At 43.1% G+C, this 24,817-nt stretch overlaps 1 protein-coding gene across 2 annotated transcripts in view; it reads left to right on the top strand.

The window, feature by feature from the left end:
- Positions 1 to 14,739: 14,739 nt before the first annotated feature.
- MOCS1 (molybdenum cofactor synthesis 1) overlaps positions 14,740 to 24,817 on the top strand; it is a 60,451-nt gene continuing 50,373 nt past the window's right edge. For both annotated transcript variants that reach the window (XM_074989807.1, XM_074989808.1), the window contains exons 1-2: positions 14,740 to 14,932; positions 24,423 to 24,555. In XM_074989807.1, the coding sequence (XP_074845908.1) occupies positions 14,798 to 14,932; positions 24,423 to 24,555 (268 nt within the window). In that variant the 5' untranslated portion in view covers positions 14,740 to 14,797. The remainder of the gene's footprint in view (positions 14,933 to 24,422; positions 24,556 to 24,817) is intronic.

Here is a 24,817-nt window from a genome sequence, read left to right as displayed (position 1 = left end):
TAATACTATCATATTGTTTAAATTCAAGTAGACTTTTTCCATTATACTGAACTATTAGTTTTGATATGTTTACATACAGTATATCTAATAATATTTTAAAAGTTTGTATTGCAGTCAGCGTTGGGATGTTATTGACCTGCAATGTTTTGAAGTTTCCGGACAATTTTTTTCTGAATACTCATTTTGAGGTAAATTTCAGTATGTTAGCGCTTTATTCCAAATTAGAATATGGTTTCAAAATGTCAGTATTTCCCACAGAACACAAATTCTGTAGCTTCATTACAGATCTCTGCCATGCAAACAAACAAACAACAAACCACCTTCCACAGTAACTGGCCCTATGAATCAAACTTAGAGAAAGTTTGCGACAGGATGGATCCAGAGTAACTCTTGTGGCTAGGATGCTGGCTGGAGGTCCGTGTTCCTGCTAATGTTTTTCTATCCGTGGGTGGAATAAATTTTGTTATGTGCACAAAGGTATGTGTGGATGAGCACCACAGAGCACTGTGGGTGCTCTGCTAATCAGCTATGCAGCACCTGAATATATTGTGGGCAGCCACTCAAGCACTCAGCTTACAGGGAATATTTCCAGAGGCTCAGGATATGTGGGTTCTTTTCCTTTCTGGGTCTGTTTACGCTCCCACCCCTTTGTCTACCTTGTCTATTTAGACAAGGGGTCAGCAACCTTCCAGCACAGGCGCCAAGAGTGGCATGCGAGGTGAGAGCTCAGCCCCACCCCTCCTCCCCCTTGCAGCCTGGAGCTAGCTCAAAGCCAGGCCACCAGTAGATTAGCAAAAGACCAGCTAATGCTATCAACCACCACCTAAACAGTAAAGGTGTTCTAAATAGGACTATTAGTGACTTTAAAAAAATATCACTGGCACTGGGACTGTACACAGAGGTCAAAAGATCAAATTTCAGCATTCTGCCTTGGAAAGGTTGCTGACCACTGATTTAGACTCTAATCTCTTCGGGGAGTGGGCTATGTGTTTAATCAGCCTTGCACAATGGGCCCCAAACTTAGGCCTGTATGCAGCAAGATGTTGAGCACATCGGTAACTTTAAAAGCAAGAGAGAAGTCCCACTGAAGTCAATAGGGCTCCTCATACATCAACTTTAGTATTTGCTGAAATAGCTTGTTCAACTGGGGCCTCTAGGCTTTACCATAATAATAAATGAGATCAGATTCTGGTTGCATGTCTCTTTGCCTTCCTTAAGCCACTGCCTTTAGCTTTCCTCTTTTCAGTATCAAATTCCCTGGCAAACTATAAAAATAAAAGGTAGAGACATGGTTTGTCATGCGATGACAGGTACAATCTGCTATGAGTGTCACTGCAAGACACCTCCTCAGCAGCTGACTTAATCCTTTCTCACTTCTGCAGTTGCTCATCCTTGACAGCATGTGTCTAATCAGCTGCGAGATCTCTCCACAATCCCTTAGGCTGGTAAAATTCTGGAGTCAAACCAGCAGATGAGCCTGCAGGTGACCTTTCCTAAAGCTTCCATGTTACAGCAGCTAGTCGGTCTTCATACAGAGGAGGCTTCTTCGGGAGTCTGATTGTACAAAAGGGGACGCTGCTTGGAAGGCATTTATTTATTTCATTTATCTGATACAGAACGCTGAAGCCGTGTCTACACTTGGCCAAGATTTCGAAAGGGCCGTGCTAATGGACAAATCGGAGAATACTAATGAGGCACTGAAATGAATACTCAGCACCTCATTAGCATGCTGCCGGCACTTTCAAAGTGCCGCGTTTCGATCGTGTGCAGCTCGTCTATACACGGCCCTTTTCTAAAGGACCCACCAAATGTTGAAATCCCCTTATTCCTATCAGCTGATAAGATGTGCTGCAGCTGGCAGCATGCTAATGAGGTGCTGAATATTCACTTCAGGGCCTCATTAGTATTCTCTGATTTGGCCATTAACATGGTCCTTTCGAAATTTTGGCCAAGTGTAGACATGGCCTGAATGTTTGCAAATCTATGTTCTAGGCCCAGCTCTGGTATGGAGCAGGTCTAGTTGTTAGAGCAATGGGACTGGAAATTAAAAGAATTCGTGTCACTGACACACAAATATGGTACATTAGTGCCTCAGAGTTATGAACATCAGAATTATGCACTGACTGGTCAACCACACACCTGATTAGGAACTGGAAGCAGCAGCATTGGAAGCCACCACGGCCCCAGGTGCAAGGGAGACCTAGCACCATACCTTGGAAGGGGCTGGGTCAAGGGCAGAAGGGGCAGAACCTAGGGCATTCAGCCCTCAGTGCTGCCCAGACCATAGTGTTGCCCTCCCAGCCATGTGCAGCAGTGCTGCCACTGCAATTCAAAGGAGTCCGGGAGCAATCACCTGCTTTGCCCCCATCACGTCTCCATCAGGGGGCCTGACTGTAAGCATGTTTGTGGAAGGAGATTAGTTGTAAGAGCTGGGAAGAGAGAACAGAGGCAGAGGAAGAAGTGGTCAGAAAGTGGGAGAAGGTAGACTCATATGGAGAGATGTAAAGGGTTAGTTACCATGTAAAAAAGATGACACCCCTGAGAGGGAGTTTATCTGTATGAGTATCTACCAACTCTTACTGTGTGAATGTGTTACAGTGTACATAGTACCTTAACACAAGATGAGCTGGTAGATACTGATACAGGTACACTCCCTCTCAGGGGTGTCCTCTTTTTGGAAAGATCAAATATGGTAACCCTGAAAGGGGTAAGAGGAGGGGAGGGGTGTTTACGTGCAAGGAGGCCACGTATGGACAATCTTAGTTCTGACATTTACTTATTTTTTTAACACTAGATTTTGTGGCATTCATGTTCTTTAACCTAGAAGGGTTGGTTGTTTCTGGACAGATGGAAGTCGGAGGAGTGTTGAATGCCACTTTCTATGCTTTTTAAGAAAACATCTTTTCAGACAGAATTAATTTGGAACCATTCTGACCTCAACTTGGAATACCAAGCATTAACCAATGATAATTCCATCCTGACTGCGTAAGTCTCTCAGGGGTTTGAAGTGAGTGTAGTATTTTTCTTCACTTCTTTAAACAGAGCTGTTTGAATACTATGAAACAGCTGCCATATTATATCCCAGAGGTGGCTGCTGTTCTGCAGGTGAAGTGATCCCTGTGGGAAAACTCTGGGCTCTTTGGGGAAGAGTTAATCTGGGTGTCACATTCCTCAGTTCATAGGTGGTCATCTCTGGCTTTCTGCTTGCTCTTCTTGGTTTCAACGGCAGCTTTGTGAACTGATGGCTGACTCCAAAACAAAATAAATGTCTCCTTTTCCCTTCCCCTGCTAATCTGTACTCAACCCTTGGCCTTCATTTCATTTTTCCCTTTCTTCCTTGCCACAGTGTATGTGACAGCAGAACTTACCTCTCCTTCCACATGAATTGCATGCAGAGATGAAGGACACTCTGAGAGAGTGAGATGGAAACTGAAAGGCCAGTGCTATCAAACACAAGTAAATACCTTTTGGAGCAGGGAGATTTCACTGAGTGATTTGTCCTCTCCATCCCTAGAAAGAAGCAAATAAGTAAACAACAGCAACTCAGAAACCATTCAGACCGAATTTGTTTTGCTAAGAGAATTCTTAATAGTGTTGAGCTCAGGGATATGTAACTAGATTTCTGAAATTTAAGAGGATGTTAGGAAACAGAAGGGTGAAGAGCCATTACAGCAGCTGCCTGTTTTGCTCACTTTTTCCAGAGCAGTTGTCACAAGATGGTTTTTTACCACCTGAATAGTACCTTTGGGCAATTTACTTAGCCTCCAGAACCATAAAGCAAGCTAATGATATTTATTTCCCAGGACTCTCTGAAGTGTTATGTGATAATACTTTAAAAGTGAAAAGACCTGTATAAAGACAGGCATTGATTTGTATTTGATTAAGAAAATTTATGTAATGGGTATAACAAATCTTCAGTGCAACACCATTCAAGTCAATGGACGCATTGGGCTCAAGTTATTAAAGACTAATTTATATTATTTTTAGTTTCTCATTTGTAAGTGTTTAAAACTAAAAGAATTGGGTGATGAACCCGATTCCCGAGACTGGTACCTTTACTGGTCATGGTAACTGAGTCCAAAGGAAATACGGACCTAGGAAAAAGTTGTCTGTTGTGATAGGGAACTGCCCTATGTGTGTTCCTCTTTTGTAATACCAGTAACCCATTTTCAAGTGCTTACCAAACAAAGGGTTTCAAAGGCCAGGCAGTGAGCAGGTTATGAGGTTTGACCAGCTAACTGAAGTTCATGGGAGTGCCTTAGGCCATAAGGCCTTTTAAGCTTGGCACCAAAAATTAGTGACAACTTTTCAAAATGTTGGACAACAGGTATTTCTGCCACACAATTAAAATCTGTGGCTGGCCCATACCACGTGACTCAGGCTCCCAAGGTTTGGGCAAAGGGGTTGTTTAATTGTGATGTAGATATGCAGGTTTGGTCTGGAGCCTGGTGTCTAGGATCCTGCAGGGTGGGAGGGTCCCAGAGTTGGGGCTTCAGCCTCAGCCTGAATGTCTGTACCACAATTAAACAGCTTCTTATCTGAAGGCCTGCGAGCCTGAGTCAGCTAGCATGGGCCAGTCATGGGGTCTTGAATTGCAATGGAGACATATCCCCAGTGACTTGTCTGAGGTCAGAAAGGGTGTCAGTGTCCAGGCTCATAAATTTCTCGTTCTTAGGGTACCTCTCAATGGCAGTGTAAGCCTGTGCTTGTGACAAGGCTCAGAGCTAACCCCCTTGCATCTGAACTGCAATTGTGCTAATCCAGGGTTTAGATCCAGGGTCTCAGGAATTCACAGGCCTGGAGGGTCCAAGCTCAAGTCAAGCTTGGACCCAGGGGCCAAACCCTATTGCTTTACAATGTATCTTCAGTCCTGCTTGACTCAGGTCCCTCGAGTCAGCTGGAAGTATCCCACAATTCCACAGGACAGTTTACTTAGTGCGCTAAACTGTCTGTAATCCACTCTCTTGAAAAAGAAAATCCCCATCCCCCACTTGGAGAATGGCAGCAGCTCATGTGAGTATTAACCCATTCTCTTCTGATCATGGACCTGCAAAAACACTAGCAGAGAGCCTCTTGGCTTTGCAATGGAGAACCAACCCATCAAGGCTTTTGCAAACCATGCTTCTTCTCTGTAATGTGCAGGGTGGGAAGTAAAGTTTTCCCACAGTGCACCACAATCCTGAGGTTAGTACAGTTACATTTTGGTGTGGAGGATGCTAGGGACCAGGGACTAAGGCTATCCTGACTCAGGGCTGCTCACTGCAGTGTACACCATGGAGGCCTAGGTTGAGCACAGGTTAAAAAAGTCTTAGCTAAAGTTTAAATACAGTGTAGGTCAGAATGGGCAATAAACGGCCCATGGGCCAGATGCAGTTTGCCAGGGTTAGCCTGTGGTAGGCTGCCAGATGCTTGATTTACCTGGGTATCTGTAGGTACAGCCACTGGCATCTCCCAGTGGCAGCAGCTTGCCATTCCCAGCCATTCAGAGCTGCGGAAAGTGGTGATCCAGCCAGCACTGCTTCCTCCAGCTCCCATTGACCGAGAATGCAGAACTATGGCGAATGGGAGCTGCGAGAGTCTGTACCTGTGGACAAGCAGCTAAATAAAGCATCTGGCAGTCCGCCAGGGGATAACCCTAGGGAGACACCTCCAGCCCACGGGCTGCTTATTGCCCACCCCAATGTAGATTCCATAACATGGGTCAGCTGACTCCAGTCGCGCTAACCCTGGGCTTACATTACAGTATAGACATGCCCTCTAGGTATGACTCTCTCTCGAGTCCTGATTCTCCACCATGGCCTTGCAGTATGTTTAATCATGTATTTATAAGCAGCAGGTAGAAGAGGCAAAGGGAGTCAATGCCTCCCCTGGATCTCAGTGATCAACCTTGCTCCTCTTCTTATACCTATTCTGACAATTTCTAAAGACTCCCAACTCAGACTGTTGCAGCTTGCAGACAGGCGACTCTTCCCTGGAAGCGTATCTGTTAAAAGAGAAAAGTCTTTCAGCTTGCAAGACCTATTAGCCATAACATTGAACCTGTGAAAGAGCCATGAAATAGTAATTAAAACCATTTAGCAGGCATGTGCCAACCCTGAATTTACTGACAAAACCAGTTGTGCATTACTATGTCTACAGGATTATAGTTTAAAATTTGCTTTAAATATTCCATCAGTTTGTGGCTGAAGCTTATAAATCACAGCTCTAAAAAATCCCTTAATGGATATTTAGATGCAAAATCTGAGTATCCGGTGTTAGCTTTAAATGCTTGGATCGATCTTCAGGCAGTTTTTAAAAAAAATTCTTCAAAAGCCACCCTTATATAAAATACACATTTTAATTGTAATTACTATGGGACAAAAACTTTCTTCCAAAGTCTTCCTGTCCTTTCTATCCATTCCTGGTCCAGTTTCACCCCCTAAAACAGAGAACATCCCTTTTCTTCCAAATAGCTGGACAGCCAAGTTTCCCTTTTACTTCTGACTATTTGATTAACTGATTTTAAGGGAATCCTCCAGGAAAATCAATAACTCACTAAGATATAATAAGAGAGAGATAGCCATGTTAGTCTATATACTATCAAAACAAAAAAGCAGTCCAGTAGCACTTTAAAGACTAACATAATTTATCAGGTGGTGAGCAGACTATACCACAATAATACCAACCCTGGAACTTTTCCTTGTAACAATCCCTATTGTTAGCTTTGTCCACATATCTATCCTGGAGATACCATCACTGGACCCAACCAGGTTCATCCAAGAGTCATGGGCAATTCTCATGTTCCTCTACTAACATCATATATGCCATCATGTACCAACAATGCCCACATACTTTGTATATAGGACAAATGGTAAACATGCTTCAACAAAGAAAGAATGGACACAAAACAGACATCAAAAAGCTCTTAGCTCACAAGCCTGTCAGCCAGCACTGTAATGGAGTGGGCCATTCTATTGGTGACCTGAAAATCTGTGTTTTACTGGAAAGGAGCTTTAAGAATCACCTGCAAAGAGAGAGTGCAGAGCTCTCTTTTATATTCAAATTCGACACATTAACACATGGTTTGAACTGGGACACCAATTACTTGGGCCATTATACGGACTCTTTTACATACTTTGTTTTATCTGACTCTTGACTTCCGCACCCCCCACCGCTCCTCTTCTCTCCTGATTTGCCCACCTTGATTACAATTCTTCTGATTTGTCAACCTTGATAACTATTTTTGGTACTCTGTGCCTCAAATTTTGAGTCTGTTCCGGTATGGCTATGATCTGAAGAAGTGGGTCTGTCCCATGAAAGCTCACCACCTAATAAATTATTATGTTAGTCTTTAAAGTGCTACATGACTGCTTTTTTGTTTTACTAAGATATAAAATCCTTTGATATGCCTCAAATCTTTGGAAGCATATTTTAACATAAATATAAAGTGCAGTTTCATAAATATGTCTTCTTAAGAAAATCACACAAAATAAATTTGTGTTTCCTTTTTCTGAAAGCAATGAACTTGGCTATGAGCACACAAAACTGCTCTGACTGATTAATTTAAAATATTGTCTGTGTTTCATTGAGTTTAAATATGTAGTAATCTGGAACAATTACTTTATGAAGGCTGACGAGTATATTTAAAATATACAAACAACTTAGAAATGCTGATTAAGAAAATGTAGAATAGAGAAAGGGCTGCATCATATATTCCATAATATTTAATGTTGTATTCAGCAGGACAGTTGGCTTGCCCTCGCTACAAAGTTTTTGCAAATAAATCTATGATAAACTTCAGGGTATATCAAAAAATGTGTGACTGAAATTTTTAGTCACAAAGATAGTGCTTTTATTTACAACAGCAACGAAGGGTCCTGTGGCACCTTATAGACTAACAGAAAAGTTTTGAGCATGAGCTTTCGTGAGTACAGACTCACTTCATCAGATGCTGGTCATGGAAATCACTTAAATAAATAAGCTTTTATTTAAGTACCTTTGCATGTCCAATTGTCAAAACCTGGCAAGCAGTAAAGAACATACTCCATTTTCTTTAGAAAGAAATTTTAGAAGAGTATTCTCCCTCCCCACCCCCAAATGTCAATTGCTACATTTGAGTTCAAGGATTTGGCTAAAATGGGTGAGCAGCAAGAAGAAGGAGGCAGTAGGGAAGGTGTGGAACAGGATGGGCAGGACCCAGACGGGGCACGGTTGAAGTCTGGGCAGGACCACAGGCTGAGGAACTTCACTCCCCAAGCACCAACCTCACCCGCTGCCCATGCATTTACTTGTGAAAAGTGAATGCGAAGGAGGTGTAAACTACTGTCACTCTAGAACAGCAACAAAGGGTCCTGTGGCACCTTATAGACTAACAGAAAAGTTTTGAGCATGAGCTTTCGTGAGCACAGACTTACTTCATCAGAGTGTGTGCTCACGAAAGCTCATGCTCAAAACTTTTTTGTTAGTCTATAAGGTGCCACAGGACGCTTCATTGCTGTTACGGATCCAGACTAACACAGCTACCCCTCCGATACTTATCACTCTAGAATGGCAGTACCTGAGAAGGATTTTACTCTGCTTATTCCTGCACAAGGGAGTAAAGAATGGAGTCCCTAGCTGGAAACACAAAGAACATTAGCTGAACATTATAGTAACAGAATGGTAGCCGTGTTAGTCTATATTCAGACAAAACAAACCAGTGGTCATGTAGCACGTTAAAGACTAAGAAAATAATAGCTTTCATGATATCTCCATATCTGAAGAAGTGGGTCTACCCCACAAATACTCATCACCTACTAAATTATTTTGTTAGTCTTTAAAGTGCTATGTAACTGCTGGACATTATAGTTTGCCTGTCATGTTTGTGTCACATCATCAGATCCAGGTTGTTGGCAGACGGGATTGAACCAGTGATCATGGGAGGCTAAGTTAAAGCCCCATGCTCTACAACATGAGAAAAAGGCCAGGGGGCTCTTAGCCACAGCTGTAGAGCAGGGACTTCACTCTCACTAGTATGTAGTCTCATTGCCACTGGGGTTACATTTGGAAGTGTTAGCTCAGAAATTGATCAGAGGGCAGAAACCAGAAAGAACAGAAGAAGAGCATAGAGTTAATAGGCAAAAGGCTTCTTGCTAGCATTTGTTTGCAAGGCCTGAATGTCCCAAATCAGCAAAGTTTGACTGGGCTGATCAGAGTTCCTTTTTTGTGGTTTGTAAAACTGAAACTGGAGAGACCAAGAGGGAAAAGGAGTGGAGTGCCGAAATGCAGACATGTCTTTTAGTATCTTCAAAAATCTGCCTTTTTGCAATAAATATCTACAAGAATGAAAGCTGCCAGCAAATCATGGGACTGCCCTTATTTTTTGGTTCTTTTCCCTCTTGTAACTTTTTAACACTTTTTAAATACTTTGAATAGTAACTTTTTTGATTTGACCCACTTCTTCAGATCTGGAGAGAGTGCTGTACTGGAAATAACATGACAGTTTTATAACACAGAGATACAAAAAAAAAAGAAATAAAAACTGACAAATCAGATACATAGGACAGAAGGTGGAACAAAGGGGGTGGGGAGAAGAGGAGAGAATTATTAACTGAAAGTGTCCTCCCTGAGATCACTAATGCCTGAAAACACTTACAATTAGCAATTCTCTCCCTTCCTCCATGCCCCCCTTCAGGCCCTTCCTTCTGTCTTGTGTATCTGATTCGTCAGTTTTTATTTCAATTTATTTTTTTGTATATCTCTGAGTTATAAAACTGTTACACCATTTCCAGTACAGCCCGATCTCCAGATCTGAAGAAGCAGGTCTGCCCCATGAAAGCTCATCACCTAGCACATTATTTTGTTAGTCTTTAAAGTGGTACATGACTGCTTTTTTGTTTTGCTAGGATATAGACAAACATTGCTACCTCTCCGTTACTATTTCTTGATTTGGTGTTTGTTACAATTTCACTTACCCTGAGAGGGGAACTGCAGGTGCTTTAACATGTAGGTTGAAAGGTTGCCCTGCTTCACTGAAATACCCCTATTCAAGAAAAATCAGTGTTTTTGTTGTCTGTGTTCTCTGCCATTGGTTTTTAAGCACTCTACGGCCATGTCTACAGTAGCCAAAAACTTCGAAATGGCCATGCAAATTTTTTGAAATAGCTGCTTTGGAAAGAAGAAAACCAGTGTAGACACTGCTCTTTCGAAAGTAAACCCCATCTTAGAAAGAATACTTCTTCCCTTTTTTTATAGGAAGAAGGATTCTTTTGAAGATGGGGTTTACTTTCGAAAGAGCAGTGTCAATGCTGGTTTTCGTCTTTCGAAAGAAGCTATTTTGAAATAAGAATATGCAAATGAGGCATCAGTTATGCGAATTTGTGCCTTATTTGCATTTTCAATTTAGCTCATTTGCATACCTCTTTTGAAAGAGGAATGCAAGTGTAGACATCGCCTATTTAAGCTAATGGCCATATCTACACTAGCCAAAAACTTCGAAACTGCCATGCAAATGGCCATTTCAAAGTTTACTAATGAAGCACTGAAATACATATTCAGCGCCTCATTAGTATGTGGGCGGCTGCGGCACTTCGAAATTGATGCGGCTCACTGCCGCATGGCTTGTCCAGACGGGGCTCCTTTTCAAAAGGTCCCCGGCTACTTCGAAGTCCCCTTATTCCTATGAGCAGATGGGAATAAGGGGACTTCGAAGTAAGCGGGGTCCTTTCGAAAAGGAGCCCCATCTGGACGAGCTGTGTGACGGCGAGCCGCGTCAATTTTGAAGTGCCACGGCCGCTGACATGCTAATGAGGCGCTGAATATGTATTTCAGCACTTCATTAGTAAACTTCGAAATGGCCATTTGCATGGCCATTTCAAAGTTTTTTGGCTAGTGTAGACGTAGCCAATGTGTGATTTTCAGCTAATGTATTTGTACTGGTATAATCCCTGTGACATTGCACCCTATATTCTGTATGGAAGAATGCTTATGAATAGGAATATGACATAAGTCAAATATGTTTTATGTAAAATAATTCATGTGACATATAATGTTAGATGTTATAATCTGCTGAATGTGCATATTTCTTTTGTGTGTTTCATTCCTGTACTTGAAGCTGCTAATCTAGATGTGCTAAAAAAGGGCCTTTAGTAGTCCTCAAAAGAACTTAATGGAACAATGATATGCAAATAGATTTGCTTTTTCTGCAAGCCTGGACTATGATTGGTTCAGCCAAGAGATGTGGCCAGGTGACCTCATGCTGCAACCCATTTTTGGATGCTGTTCTCTTCCATAGAATTCATGAAAAAGATTGAATTGAATACAAAGGAACCACGTCTTGGGCAAAATCTATAGGTAGGCCAGGAACCAGGTGATAGGGGCTGCTGACAGACATCGGGAGGCTCCTGCTTATCACCCAAAATGGCTGCTAGAAACATCTAAGTCTGAACAGGGGAAAGGCTCAGGTCCAAGTTGGGAGGCTTCCTAGCTTGTAACAAAAGATGATTAGACCTACCGTTTGAGTAAGAAATTGCATGTAAGTAATAGGCTTAGATGGCATGTTTTATTTTATTTTGCTTAGTCACTTATTTTGATATGCCTGCTAATACTTACAACCATGAAAATCCTACTTTTCAGTCCTAATAAAATCATTTTTGAAACCTCTTCCATTGATCAAGTTGGTGAACAACTTACGAACTTGCTCTTTATAAAACTTTATGCAAAGAAAGATGGATTTATCTGGGGTTTTCATCCCATTAGGGCTGTGCACCTGAGTGCTGTGTCAAGTCCCTGTGACTGAGGTTTCCCAGAGCTGAGCTGACCTCAGTGTCTATATGACCAGGCTGTGGGCTGTGACCCCTCAACTCCAGGCCATCAGTGGAGGAGACCAGGGAGCCTGTCTCAATGGAACAGGGTGGTGGGATGAGGGCAGGTAGGTGGACTCAGTGACATTTCAGCGTATCAATGACAGTGATAAGTGGAGTATCAGGCAACGTTTTCATGATCTGAAGATCCTTCAGTTACTTGAGTGACAAGCCTTTTGTTGTTACCTTAATTACCCTACCTCTCCCTGCTTATAAACAAACTCCACATCCCAAAGGCAAAGCGGAAAGCAGCTAAACTCTGTTGTAGTTAAGTATCAGTGAGGTAGCTGTGTTAGTCTGTATCTTCAAAAAAAAAAAAAAAAACAAGAAGTTCTGCGGCACCTTGTAGACTAACAGATATTTTGGAGCATAAGCTTTTGTGGGCAAAGATTCACTTCATCAAATGCAGGTCTTTGCCTATGAAAGCTTATGCTTCAAAATATCTGTTAGTCTATTAGGTGCCACAGGACTTCTTGTTTTCACTGCAGTTAAGAACTGCCTCTGGAACTAGGGCGTGTGCTTTAAGCAGACTTCAAGTATGAAATTCAAGGGTTCAAATGTTAGAGGGGGAAACTGCCTCCCCTAGCTCCTCATAAATGGTACCCTTGTAAGAGAGATGAAAATAGGGGCCCCATGGAAAGAATTCCAAAAATTATCTTTAGTACTGAAAAATATTTGTTTGCTTAATTAAACAGCAACTATCACAGCCATCTGCTTAATCATAATTAAACACATTGATTTTTTTTTAGCTCAAAAGGTAGGCATTTAAGCTGTTCATAACAGAAAACAGGACTTGATCTACAATATAGAGGCCTAGTCTTCAATTTTTGCTTATATACAAAATGTCCACAGTGAAACATTATACTACAGAGAAAAACAAAAATAGAAAGGAAAGATATTGTACCAGCATATTGCCAGCAATTGGATCAAATGTATGCTCTTGTGTGTTCTATACAGTTAAATGGAAGCATGATTATCAGTCTCCACAATTAATGGTTATTTTTTCTTTCTTTCTTTCTTTCTTTCTTTTAATTTAGAAGCTGTGAGTAGATAACGTTTTATATTCCCTGTTTTTGCTAGCAGACCCATTGGAAAAATGGATTGAGAGATTTCTTAGTCCTTTTGAAGGCTTTGAATCTTTGACAAAGTCTGACAAGTGTCTGGCTAGATTCGTCCTTAGGCTTACACTGTAATGTCGGACACCTGAAAATTTTTGTCCATGTGGCAATGGTATTTCTGATGTCAAAATCCCTGCCAATTCTCATCAGCTGTTTGGAGGTTTCCAGGACAAAAAAAAAATGTGTGTGGTTTTCGTTGTTGTTTTTTCCCCCAGCATCTTCTTGATAGCTCAATCTCTTCCTCCGTACTGTCAGATGTGGGTGCCTACATCTGAATAACTGAGATGTTGAATGGTTTTGCTTTGAACTGCACGACCATCATTCTTGCACTCACCAGTTTGTATCCTAATAATGCTCTTCTAGCTGTTTTGCTAAGAAGGAATCCAACTCCTGCTTCATGCTTCGTTTCTTTTCCTGATCAAATGACTTCACAACTGCTTATCTCTCCTGATCCCATCCAACGGATCTCTGTCAGTCCCAGCATATCACATCAGTATCTCTCCATTTCCTTCTGAAGCAGCTCTAATTTTCCAGTTGCCCACAGTGTTCAGACGTTCCATGTTCCAATGTATAGCACATCACTGAGGAAGATGAGGAGAAGCTAGCGAAAACAGTGTGGGTGTTAAACAAAGAAAGGAAGCGTTACAGACTGATTATGAACATTGATAAAACAAGAACTATGGTATTTGGAGGTAAGGAAATAGGAAGGAAGATTAGTGTCGATGGTATTGAATGAAAAAATTTAGAGAAGTTCACATATCTGGGGAGCAACATAACATGATCTAGACTGTAAGAAGGAAACAGCGACTAGAATAGCGAAACCAAGAGTGAGTTTGAAGGCGATGGATAGGATTTGGAAAAGCAAAGCGATAAGCTTAGGAATGAAGCTGGGCGTCTTGAAAACGTATATTCAGCATGTTGAACAGATGTGAGACATGGGTGATAACGAAAGATTCAAAAAGAAGAATATTGGTGTTCGAAAGGAGTTGTTATAGAAAGATTCTGAGAATAGGATGGATGCAGAAGGTCACCAATGAGGAATTATATAGGAAGATACAGCAGAAAAAGAACCTGCTGCAGAAGGTTATAAAACGGAAGCTACAACTATTTGGACATATTTGCGGAATGAACGATGAACGAAAAATCAAGACCCTAGTATTCGGCATAATGGACAGTTCAAATAGGAGAGGCAGACCCCACAGAGAATGGATAGATGATGTAGATTGGTGGGGAGCTGGTCTACAGAAACTAAGCCACTCTGCACTGGATAGGGAAAGATGGAAGGAAATAGTGAGAGAGGCATCAGACACCAATGGGTGCTGAGCCCACAGTTATTGATGATGATGATGATGATGATCCTCTTGATATCATGAAAAAGTAAATGAGGGGCCTATTCCTGGCATTACATTTAAGTGGGAGCATGTGATTGTATGAGCGGGACGACATGTCCTAGTCCCCCTTCTATTCTGCCTTTGCAGGTCACTGTTATATAAATGTAATAATTTAATTAAAAACATGCCCTCCCCTTTGAAAAAAGACAACTGCCCCACAACGCTCCTCTGTTAGCTGCAGCAGCAGGCGTCAGGAAGCCAGGTAGCTGGCGGGCTGCCTGAACAGAGCGCCTAGGATTAATCTTCACCTGCCAGCTGCGCGGTGCCACCTGTGTCTCCGGAGCGGGTTCAGAACTACATCTCCCAGCATGCGCCGCAGCATCCTGAGCGGACCCCACACTGCGATTGGCTGGTGGCGCCCCTTCCTTGCCACGTGACTCGGGGCGGATGCCTGTGCTGTCCCGGGCAGAAGCTGTTCGAGTTGCCCTGCAGGTGTCGGCTGCAGGCGGGACACGCTGCGTTAGGGCTTATGGCAGCGACGCGGCGGGTTCGCGGGTGGCTGCTGCGGGGGCCCCTTTGTGTCCGGCCGGGCAGGGGCTGCAGCTCCGGGGCTCCCGTGCGGCAGCAGCAGCAAGCGCTGGTGGGCGCCCCGGTCCCGGCTCAGGTCAGTGGGGAAAGCCGCAGCCCCGCGGTGGGACGGGGCTCCTGGCAGGGGTCTGGTTCAGCGGGGAGTCATGTGGGAGCAGCTGCGGAGAAGGGAGTTGAAGGGCCCGGGGCTTTCGGGAGGCAACTGGGGAGAGAGAGGCAGCCGGGGTGGGGACTGGAATGGATTTGAAGATGAGATGGGTGCCAGCCCTAGGGATTAGATGCACAGGGGGTAATGGAACGGCAGTTACATAGGAGGAGGGTGTTGTGGAACCTGGGGATTCCCTAGCTTTGAGAAGGGCAAAGGGGATCATACCCTACACGGCAATTAACGCTGACACGCAGCCAGCTCTGGGGTGAAGGGTGTCAACAGGCAGGGAGGTGAGGTTTTTAGAGAACATATGGACACAGCCCCTTGTTCTGGCAGAATGTGCCAGGAGACCTTGAACAGCTGTGTAAAGGCAGTATCCTTCTGTAAATGCCCCTCACAGAGAGCTGCAGAATGCTGTCTGTCTTTCTTGGCCAGGTGTACACTAGGAGGTCATGCTGATTTTAGATACATACACCCAGCTGCAAAAATTGCATAGCTGGAGTTGACTTATGTGAAATTATTATTTTTTTTTGCCATTGTCCTCACAGCTGGAGGTTGATGGGAGAAATTGTCCCATCAACTACCCTTACTCCTTCCCAATGTCAGGACTACTGGGGTCAACGATGGCACAGTCACAGTTTGATTGAGTGCATCCCCACTAGGCATGATGAACTGAGCTTTGGAAGATCAACTGCCAGTGCATCAATCTTTCCAAAAGTGTACCCGTACCCTTAGAAAGCTGAACTGCACAGTCAGCTACTTTGAGAGGGAAGGTGAGAAGAATTTGGCTGAAGTAGACTGGAAGTAATGTCACATAGCTTAAACTCTAGGCATAAATATTGTGTTTAGTAATGTATTTTTGCTACTTTTTTAAATGTGGTTTTATTCACCATATCTGGTTTCTGTTTAAATATTCCTTTGGAGTAACTTGCAACTGTAATATCCTCACATTGTAACTGAAATTGACTAAAAATGATAGTGAAACGGAATAGTTCTCCATTTGCCCAAGATAAGGGGAAAAACAGGTGGTTAAATAGTATGTGTGGTGAAAAATAAATCAACGTTTTAATTCATTCAGTATTTATAATCTATCATGTTACTAGGAAGAAATCCTGTGTATTCTAAAATATTCAGCCTTACAGTGCTACTTTATAATAGGGGGAATGGAGGTAATACTACTTACTGTTTTTGTTTCAAGTGTAATAATAATACTTATCTCTTAATTACAGAAATAGTATTCTCTTGTTTGATGAAATTTCATCTCCCTTATCCATCTCATAGCAAATAGGTTACTCGGCAAAAATGTCTTTCTTTTCTGGGCATACTTTACACTGTTCAGAAGCATGTTATCTGTAAATGTCAGAAGTGGCCATCTTTGTTGAAGCTGGGCATCTGATGAGCAACTGGATGTAACCCAAGTAGTAAGAAGGCTGTTTGTTTATTTTGCACAGCTAGCTTGAAATGGAATTTCCTTAGGCAAGATGTTTGTCCTAGTGAGGTTGCTTTCAGAGTAACGGTGAAATGCTTCAAAAGTTAATTCCACTTTCTCTGTGCCAGACTGGGTGTGGAAAGGCACAACAGAAATTTGCAATGTACAGTATAAATGTCTGTTGCACTTCTGCAAAAATAGGATTTGACATACAGAATAATCACAAGTTTTACATAGCCTCTTAATAAGCAAAAAAAAAAGGCTGCAGCTAGGTTTTGGTTTCTGGGTTACGGCAAATCAGTAATACTTTTAAATTGACAAACTATCAGTTTGATTTCTTGTTAAAAAAAAAAAAAAAAAAAAAGTATTAAGTTATCAGGCACCTTACATGTCAGTAAAATTGGCTTGGTAATTTTGGAAAATGGTGGTTTTGTGTTTTGAGGGGAATCACTTTTTTTTCCCTTGAGTATTCTTTCCCTTGGACCAGGCATTCCCCTTCACTCCCCCGAACGATGGTGCAAGCCCCACCCCGGGCATGTATCCTCACTCTCCATGGGTCTGGATGAACTTTATACTTCACCCCCAGCAAAATCCTTTACAAATGCCTCTTTGGTGACTTGTCAAGATTAAAAACTAAGAAGGGTTTGTAAGTATCTCAGAGAAGTCTGCTAAATCTTTATATGGTTGCTGGAAATTGAGGTGGAGAATGTAGGTCCTGGATCTCTTAGAAGTAGGATTTGGCAAGTCTGATGGTGTGGAACCTTAGATTCAGATGATGAAATGGAAGAGGGTGTGTGTGTGTAAAAGTAACAGTTTGGGTCCAGTTATCCCCAAAAGAGAACAGGGGATGTAAACCCTGAAGAATAACTAAATGAATCAACCAGTGATGTACCATATTCTTGTGTATAAATGCACAGAGAGAAAGGTCTTTCTGGAAAGTTTGCAATTTTCTAACCTCACTAGGCCTGATGAAATGAGTGTATCATCTGTGGGTGTGTATTTATGTGTACTGAAGACTGTTTATAAAAATTTGGCTCCCTTTCAAAGCAGGACCATGAATGATCAGCTAAGGAGAGGTGTCTCCTAAGCAAGGTGTCTACATACAGCTAGATTTGAGAAACATCCCTTGTACAATCCAGGAGAAGTAAGCAATGAAAGCTATTGAGACAACGGAGGGCAATTCCCTATTTAGTGACTGAATTTAAAAAAGGAGAAAAAACCAAAACCTTTTAAAATGGAAGAGGCTTAATGCAAAAGGAATCCAGAAACTTAGAGCAGCCTTAGGCCATATGGTTACACTGAAGTCAGATGTCTGCAGTGGGCCTGTGCCAGCTGACTCAGGCTAAGGGGCTATTTCATGACACTTTAAGTGTAGCTGTTTCAACTCCAGCTGCAGCCTGAGCTCTAGGAGCCTGCCAACTTGCAGAATCCTAGAGCCCAGGCTCCAGCCGAACAGCTACGTTGCAATGAAACTTTAGCCTCTTAGCCTGAGTCCGTGAGCCTGAATCAGCTGGCCTAGGCCAGCTGTGAGTTTTTAATTATAGTGTAGGCATGCCTGAAGTGGGAAGCTATCTGTGAAATGCTGGATTCCCCCTGCAATTGGGAAGTATTGCAAGGAAGCTATTCAAAGGCAATGAGTAACTTTTATATAACAAAAATATTTATCTAGTACACAGAAGTATAAAGCCAGAGATTGCATCTTTGCTGCTGTAGCTTGTGCGTGTTTGCTCCCCCCCCACCTTTGTTTTGTTTTTTTTGACACCCAAGCTGGTCTCTGTTGTGCAACCCATGGAGAGTCTGTATGCGCCCAGCAGAAGCTGGTGTTATGCCTTCAGGGATGCCAAACCTGGTGTGGGGAGGGGAGTGTGAAGAGCTTGGGAAAGACTAGGGACTGGAAGGGCTGGTGGTGTCACCTGGCAAGGAGTAACCGAGCTACTGAAAGCCAGGGTGAGACCTTGTGCTTGTGGGCAGGCTGGTGTTGCCAGGACCTGAACCAAAGGCACACAGTATAAAGGGATGCAAGGTTACTGAGCAGGTGGTGACAGAACCCTTGCTGTGCCTGGCTGGGTGTCAGCTCCCTAGTGCCACCAGTCTAGCAGGCATTGAAGCGCTCTCCTCTTGGCTGAGCCATCCCTGCCTTTGTCATGTGGGTTAATGATAGGTGCACCCCAGTCCCTTTGAAGCTCTCCCCTGTGATGCTCAGCTGCTAACACTGGCTTCTCACAGAAAACTCAGGTCTGCTGCCTCCAAAGTGCCACAGTTTTACCTTAAATCACGGCTTTGTGTAGCCCACAGCACTTGTCCTGAAACAAAAGAAGCTTTATTGAAGAAAGAATAAAACATAGTTAGAAACAAGAGAATGAGGGAAGCAGGTGGTAATAAGTGTCTACTCTGAGATGAGTTTGCTGTAAAGAACAGGACCCTTTGCCTAATGCCTCACATAACTCTCCCACCATTTTGGCCTCTGAACTAACGACTTCTCTCCTTGGAGGAGCAGGGTGAGATTTAATTTTAATGCTGTGGAAACCTTCCTCCATAACCCCTCCAGTAGCAGCACTTCGATTGGATGAAGGGAGAGTGCGTGGCTCTCCAAAAGTATACCCCCTTTCAGTAAATGTCTTCAACATCTTGAATTGAAGGCTTGATTTCATTTGGCTCTTGATTAGTTAATTAAAGTTAATCTGGAGCTGGACAGACTCTATTTCCACCCTAAGATTAGGAGCAAATCAAGTTTAAGTGAACGGGGAGGAGCCCGGTGTTCTGAGGATGGATTTGGTTCTGGCCATGTGCAATTCTTGGACCAGTAACATCAGATATTCCTATCCCATGAACTTCATTTTGCAAGTTAGTGGCCTGAGTCCCCCTCCAGATGGTCCACTCACCTAGGTCCCAGTTAGAATTATCCAGGGGCATATGTGGTTACACAAGTCCCACAATTACGCAGCCTCTCTAAAGCTCAGAAGAGAGTCCTCTAATACATACATTGCCATGGGGAATCATTTATCTTCTCTTCTCCTCCCCAAACTTTTCTGTTCTAACCATGGCATTTCAACCATTCCACCTGCAAATTCACTTAGTTTCCAGGGTACCTCTAGAATAAACACTGCATCAGGTGTTTGTGCCAGCTGAACAAGTGCTTTAAGTGCTGTTTCCTGACGCGAAAATGCAGCTGGAGGTTGGATGCAGGATGAGGACTCTGCTTGATCTTGTCTTTCCAGAATCTCCCTTGTCTGAATGAATAGCATGCTGGACAAGGTGAGCATTCTGCTTTTCTGCCCTCATCTCCTGTCTTCCCCTTTTGAAACCAAGGAATCAAAAGAGCTGGACACTTGTTGCTGCCAACTCTGAGGTCCGCTGTGACAGCTTGGTACATTAGGCTCCGGCTACGCTACAGAGGTATTCCAAAACAGCTATTTCAAAATAACACAGCTACGCACAAAATGTATTTCGAAATCACACCCAGCTATTTCTGGACACACAGTGAGGGTTTGAAATAATGCCTTTGGGTGCAATTATGGCTTATTCAAAATAGTGCTATTCTGTGTCTTAATAGCACCTATTTTGAAATATCTGTTGTGACATAAGTGTTGTTCCTCCTGCAGTGAGAGTTACAGATCTCAAAATAACATACCCACTATTTCAAATTTATTTCAAATTTATTTTGAAAGAGGATATGGATAGTGTAGATGAGGCTAGCAAATCATTTCAAAATAACAGCTGTTATTTCAAAATAACTCTGTAGCGTAGCCATAGCCTTACTGTCCTACTGCTTTTTCTAGTACATTGCCACTTTATCTTTTGAGTACCATAAGCTACACTACAAGAAACCAGTGATGAGACTTGATTAGATCTCCTGTCTGACCATCGGCTTTTTCTACCTCATTCCCACTGTCTTGCATAAACTTTCATGGCATTGGGGCAGTTGTGATCCTTCATGCATTCTTCCTGTGTGAGTCTGATAACCCATACGCGTGCACTAGGCCAGTGGTGTCCAATAGGAATTTCCCGATTGCTGCCCTCTCTCTCCACCCAGAGCCAGGCACCAGCCCTCCACAACTGCCACTATTATATATGACTCGCCAGAGACAGAGCCAGGCTCTGCCCCCATGACTGCCGTGCCCCATGGCTGGGAACTCGTGCCAGGCCCATGGCTGGAGCTGTGGCTGGAGTGGCACTTAGCCGCTGCTGCCAGGCACTTTTCCCACAAAGTGGTGGGGCACGTGTGTGGAGCTAACGGCGCTCCATTTGACACTCCATGATGTGCCGTTTAGTATTAGACACCCGCGGCACAAAGCCATCTGGTCATAGTCCTAATGAATGTTAATATTTCGGGTGGTAACTTTTAATTTTTTGGTATTTGTGGAAATATTAATCTCTGGGTAGCACAATCTGACTGACTGAATCCAGAGGCTTGATGCCCTGTCACAAAGACTTACTGGAATAGCTGTTTGAATATTTTTTAAAATGAGTCTAAACCTCTAAACTCTAAATATTTTAATGCTAATACAAAGTGGCAGATTGACAGCTCAGGAGTCCAAAGTCCTTTGTTCACAGAGCAAATAGCAGTACAGCCAGTAACAGAGCAGGCTTCCCCGGCTCACCCCTTCAGGGTACTTCAACCCACCTGGAAGACTTGCCTTCAGATGGGATAAAAATAGTTCAGGATCCATAACTATTTAATCCTGAGCCTTTCTACTGAGACGATTGAGAAGGTCAGTGAGTGCCAGCTGATGAAGTGGTTTTTGGTAACATAGACAAACAGGCCCACTAGAAATTGGAGAGAGAATTACCCAGCTCGTTTCACGTGTCTGTGAACAACCATTAGTTAGTGGGAACTTGCTATCCTCACTAACTGGGGCTGGATTTGACCTGGTAACCTTGGTAGTTAAAAGATGGATCACTTGATGATTAGTCATTCTGTTTATTTCCTCTGAAGCACCTGGTGTGGGCTGCTCTCAGAAAACAGGATTCTGGGCTAGATGGACTTTCAGGTCTGACCTAGTCTAGCCATTTTTATGATTCCTCCTATTACTAATCCCCTAAACCAGTGAGGGCAACCTAGGCTAACGGAGAGATGGCGTTTGTGGCCCTCCTTCATCTCAGTGGGCTGCAAGATTGACATAAGATGGTTTCCCAGGATGGGGTACTTTTGCTAACTACACTTGGGTAGCTAGAATTTGTGGGCTGTGCCAAATGAACCGTAGCAGCCCCTCGATTTTATGCAGAGGGAGGAGTCAGCACACACCTCGCTAAATGTGCCCTTGTGAAAGTGCGTGTCGCTTTTATAACACCAGTAGGGACAAAACAATGCAGACAAAAGCCAGCAGAATCTGACAACACTGTGCATGAGCATTGCTAAACAAATGTGTGGTGGGCCACACATAGAAACCCAGTGGGTAGCAGGTTGCCCACATCTGAGCTAAACTGTATCCTGGGATAAGGATATGCCAACAAGCTAAGGAACGGGAAGTTCTAGCTGTCAGGATGAAATATGAACTCTGTTTTACACAAGCCTGTCTGCTATGCACCGAGCAAAAGGTTTTTAATTGTGTCCTGGGGTACTTTTAAAGGGACCACATCAACATATGTCCTATGCATCTGTGGACTTGAGTTAGTGGTGAATCTGTCAGTTTGCATCACTTGGGCAGAGGGAGAGGGACAGTTGGAGTCAAGCTTTCACTAGGTGAAGCACTGGGTACTGAGCTTCCCTCTCTCCATTCGTTTTAAAGTTATCAATCTTTTGTAACCTCATGTAACATCAGTCTTCGCATGTTTGTGGTGGTGATTTTTGTATGGATTCTAAGGTTATAATTCACTTTCACATTTATAATAGGCAAAGGTTGTTGATTATCTGCATATATGTGAAGCAACTAAAGGATGAGAAAGAACCACAAAGTTAGCTGGAGATACACAAAGGTTAAGAGTCTATAAACATGGCTGTATGCGCTGTTCCTTATGCCTTGACTGCTTTAGGGAATTTTTACTCAAAATTACCACCACACCTAAAGGTGGTTAATCTTTCCGTATGAGCTGCAGGCCTGGGGTAGCACTCCCTAATGTCAACAAACCTTCACAGAACTGGTAGACACACAACGCGGTCTCTCTGCGGTGCCTTGCTCTGGGAATTAAAGGCACACTTACTCCACTCCATGCTGGTTGGAAGCCTTCCTAGTGGTTCTCATAGGTGAATCATGTAGAGGGTTTGAGCTGAGAGCTTGACTGTGAATTGATGGTGTCTGTAGTTGTTCGTTTCACCTATGAGTAGATACAAACAGAGGGGACTAGTATTGACACTCGAGACGGTTCTGTTTTTCAAATTGAGCCTGGCGTCCTTTTTCTTTTTTGTAGTAAGCAAGCTTGAATCAGAAGGAGGCATAGATTTCCTTTTGCCTGCTGAAAATGGGTGACTTAAGTAATGGTAACTGAGGGCATGGCTACACTGCAATGAATAACCTGAGACACAATTGCAGCTGGCCTAGGTCAGCTAAATTGGGCGTGGGCGATAGGGCTAAAAACTGCTTGCCAGACATTTGGTTTAGAGCCCAGTCTTGCCAAGTTTCAGGGCTTGGGTTCTAACATGATCCCAGAGACCAGGATCAGTCTAGGAGCCTGGACTCCAGCTGGGGCCCACATATCAATGCTTCAAATTTTCGCTCTGCAACCTAAGACCCTCAGCTGACCGAGGACCTGGGACTCTGTGTGGTGGGGCTTTTTAAATTGCAATGGAGATGTACCCAGATTGAAGTAATGGGCCCCTTAAGGTAAGCAGCAACGAAGGGTCCTGTGGCACCTTATAGACTAACAGAAAAGTTTAGAGCATGAGCTTTCGTGAGTTAACTCACTTCTTCAGATGCTGGAAGTGAGTTAACTCACGAAAGCTCATGCTCTAAACTTTTCTGTTAGTCTGTAAGGTGCCACAGGACCCCTTCGTTGCTGCTACAGATCCAGACTAACACGGCTACCCCTCTGATACTTAAGGGAAGCGGACACTTGTGCTTCATGCCTCTTACCAGACCACTGGCCAAGCTGCTGTTAAGCCCTCTAGACTCTTGCTATTTTATTACACATTCTTTGCGGGTGGAGAGGTGAAGTAAATTGTAGATCCTGGATGGTACGCGGATACAAATTTAGTATCCATGCAGAGCTCTACACGTGCAGGACCATGAAGGAGGGATTTCAGATAGTAACTAGTCCTACACGTGTGTGCCTAAAAGTACTAAAGCATAACACAAGGAGAAGTAGACAGCACTGTGATAGTTACAACTTTTTAAAAACACTACCCTATTGCTGTTAGGGTTTTAGCACTGCCTCCTTGACTAGTGTACGCAGGACCTTTCAGCTGGGAATCATGTTAGCTAAGCCACGTCCCCAGCACAAGGCTTCTAACACAATTCAAGCTGGAAAACCACACTATGAATCTACTGGCAACAGCTGTATTAGAAACAGGTCAAACTGGTGCAATTTGTTTTTACATTGAACAAGGCCTTTTGCTTCTTACTTGAACATTCACTGATGAGAGGATAGTGTTGTACTGTCAGTTCTAATAGTTCTGCAAGGCAGGAAAAGGCCTGAAAGGATCATGCTTAGGTTGAGGGCCACAATGAGGGCTTTTGGGTAACTAGTGGGGTGTATATATTTCTCCCTATTTTTATAGATTTCAGGAATCAAACTGTCCATGCAAAATACTTGCTGAGAGAGCCTACAGCAATTGCTACACAAAATTGCTAATTTTAATATGGTTCCTCTTCCTGTATTTTAAAAATGCAGCATGGTGCAATGGAATTAAACAGAGAATGAGAATACGGGAAACTCTTGAAACTCCTAGATTGTTTGTTCTTGGTCAAAATAACTTTGCTTCCGTGTGCCTTTGTTTTCGCTTTCTGTAAAAGGTGGCTATTTTCCCTGTGAAGTTTAGACTCAGTTAACATTTTTTACAGTGCTTTGAAGATGAAAACAGCTACCCTTTGTTTTATTCCTTTTTCTCCCCAGGAATTGCAAAGCACAAGAAGAAAAAAATTCCTAACTGAACATGCTTCCCCGTTCTCTGCTTTCCTGACTGACAGCTTTGGCCGTCATCACAACTACCTGCGGATCTCCCTGACTGAGAAGTGCAACCTCCGATGTAAGTCTGTCTGTCTGTTTGGTTTTTTTTCCCCTTTGTGTCCCAGTGAGGTTCATGTATTCCACAGGATATGGAGGCCCACTTGAAGGAACTAGCACTGGAAAATTTTTTTGAACTAAAACTCTTCTTGGGTGAAAAATAGAGATTAGGCAACACAAGTACTTTTGCTGTGAGTTGGCCTCTGTCCAGATATAAGTGGCAAACTTGATTTAGAGACTTATCAAGTAGCTGTAACATAGTTCTTTGGATTAAGCCAGCAGCC

This window comes from Carettochelys insculpta, chromosome 3, assembly GCF_033958435.1.
Source record: "Carettochelys insculpta isolate YL-2023 chromosome 3, ASM3395843v1, whole genome shotgun sequence".
Taxonomy (NCBI): Eukaryota; Metazoa; Chordata; order Testudines; family Carettochelyidae; genus Carettochelys; species Carettochelys insculpta.
The sequence above is the reverse complement of the archived record's forward strand: the minus strand, read 5'-3'. Positions and strand labels throughout refer to the sequence as shown.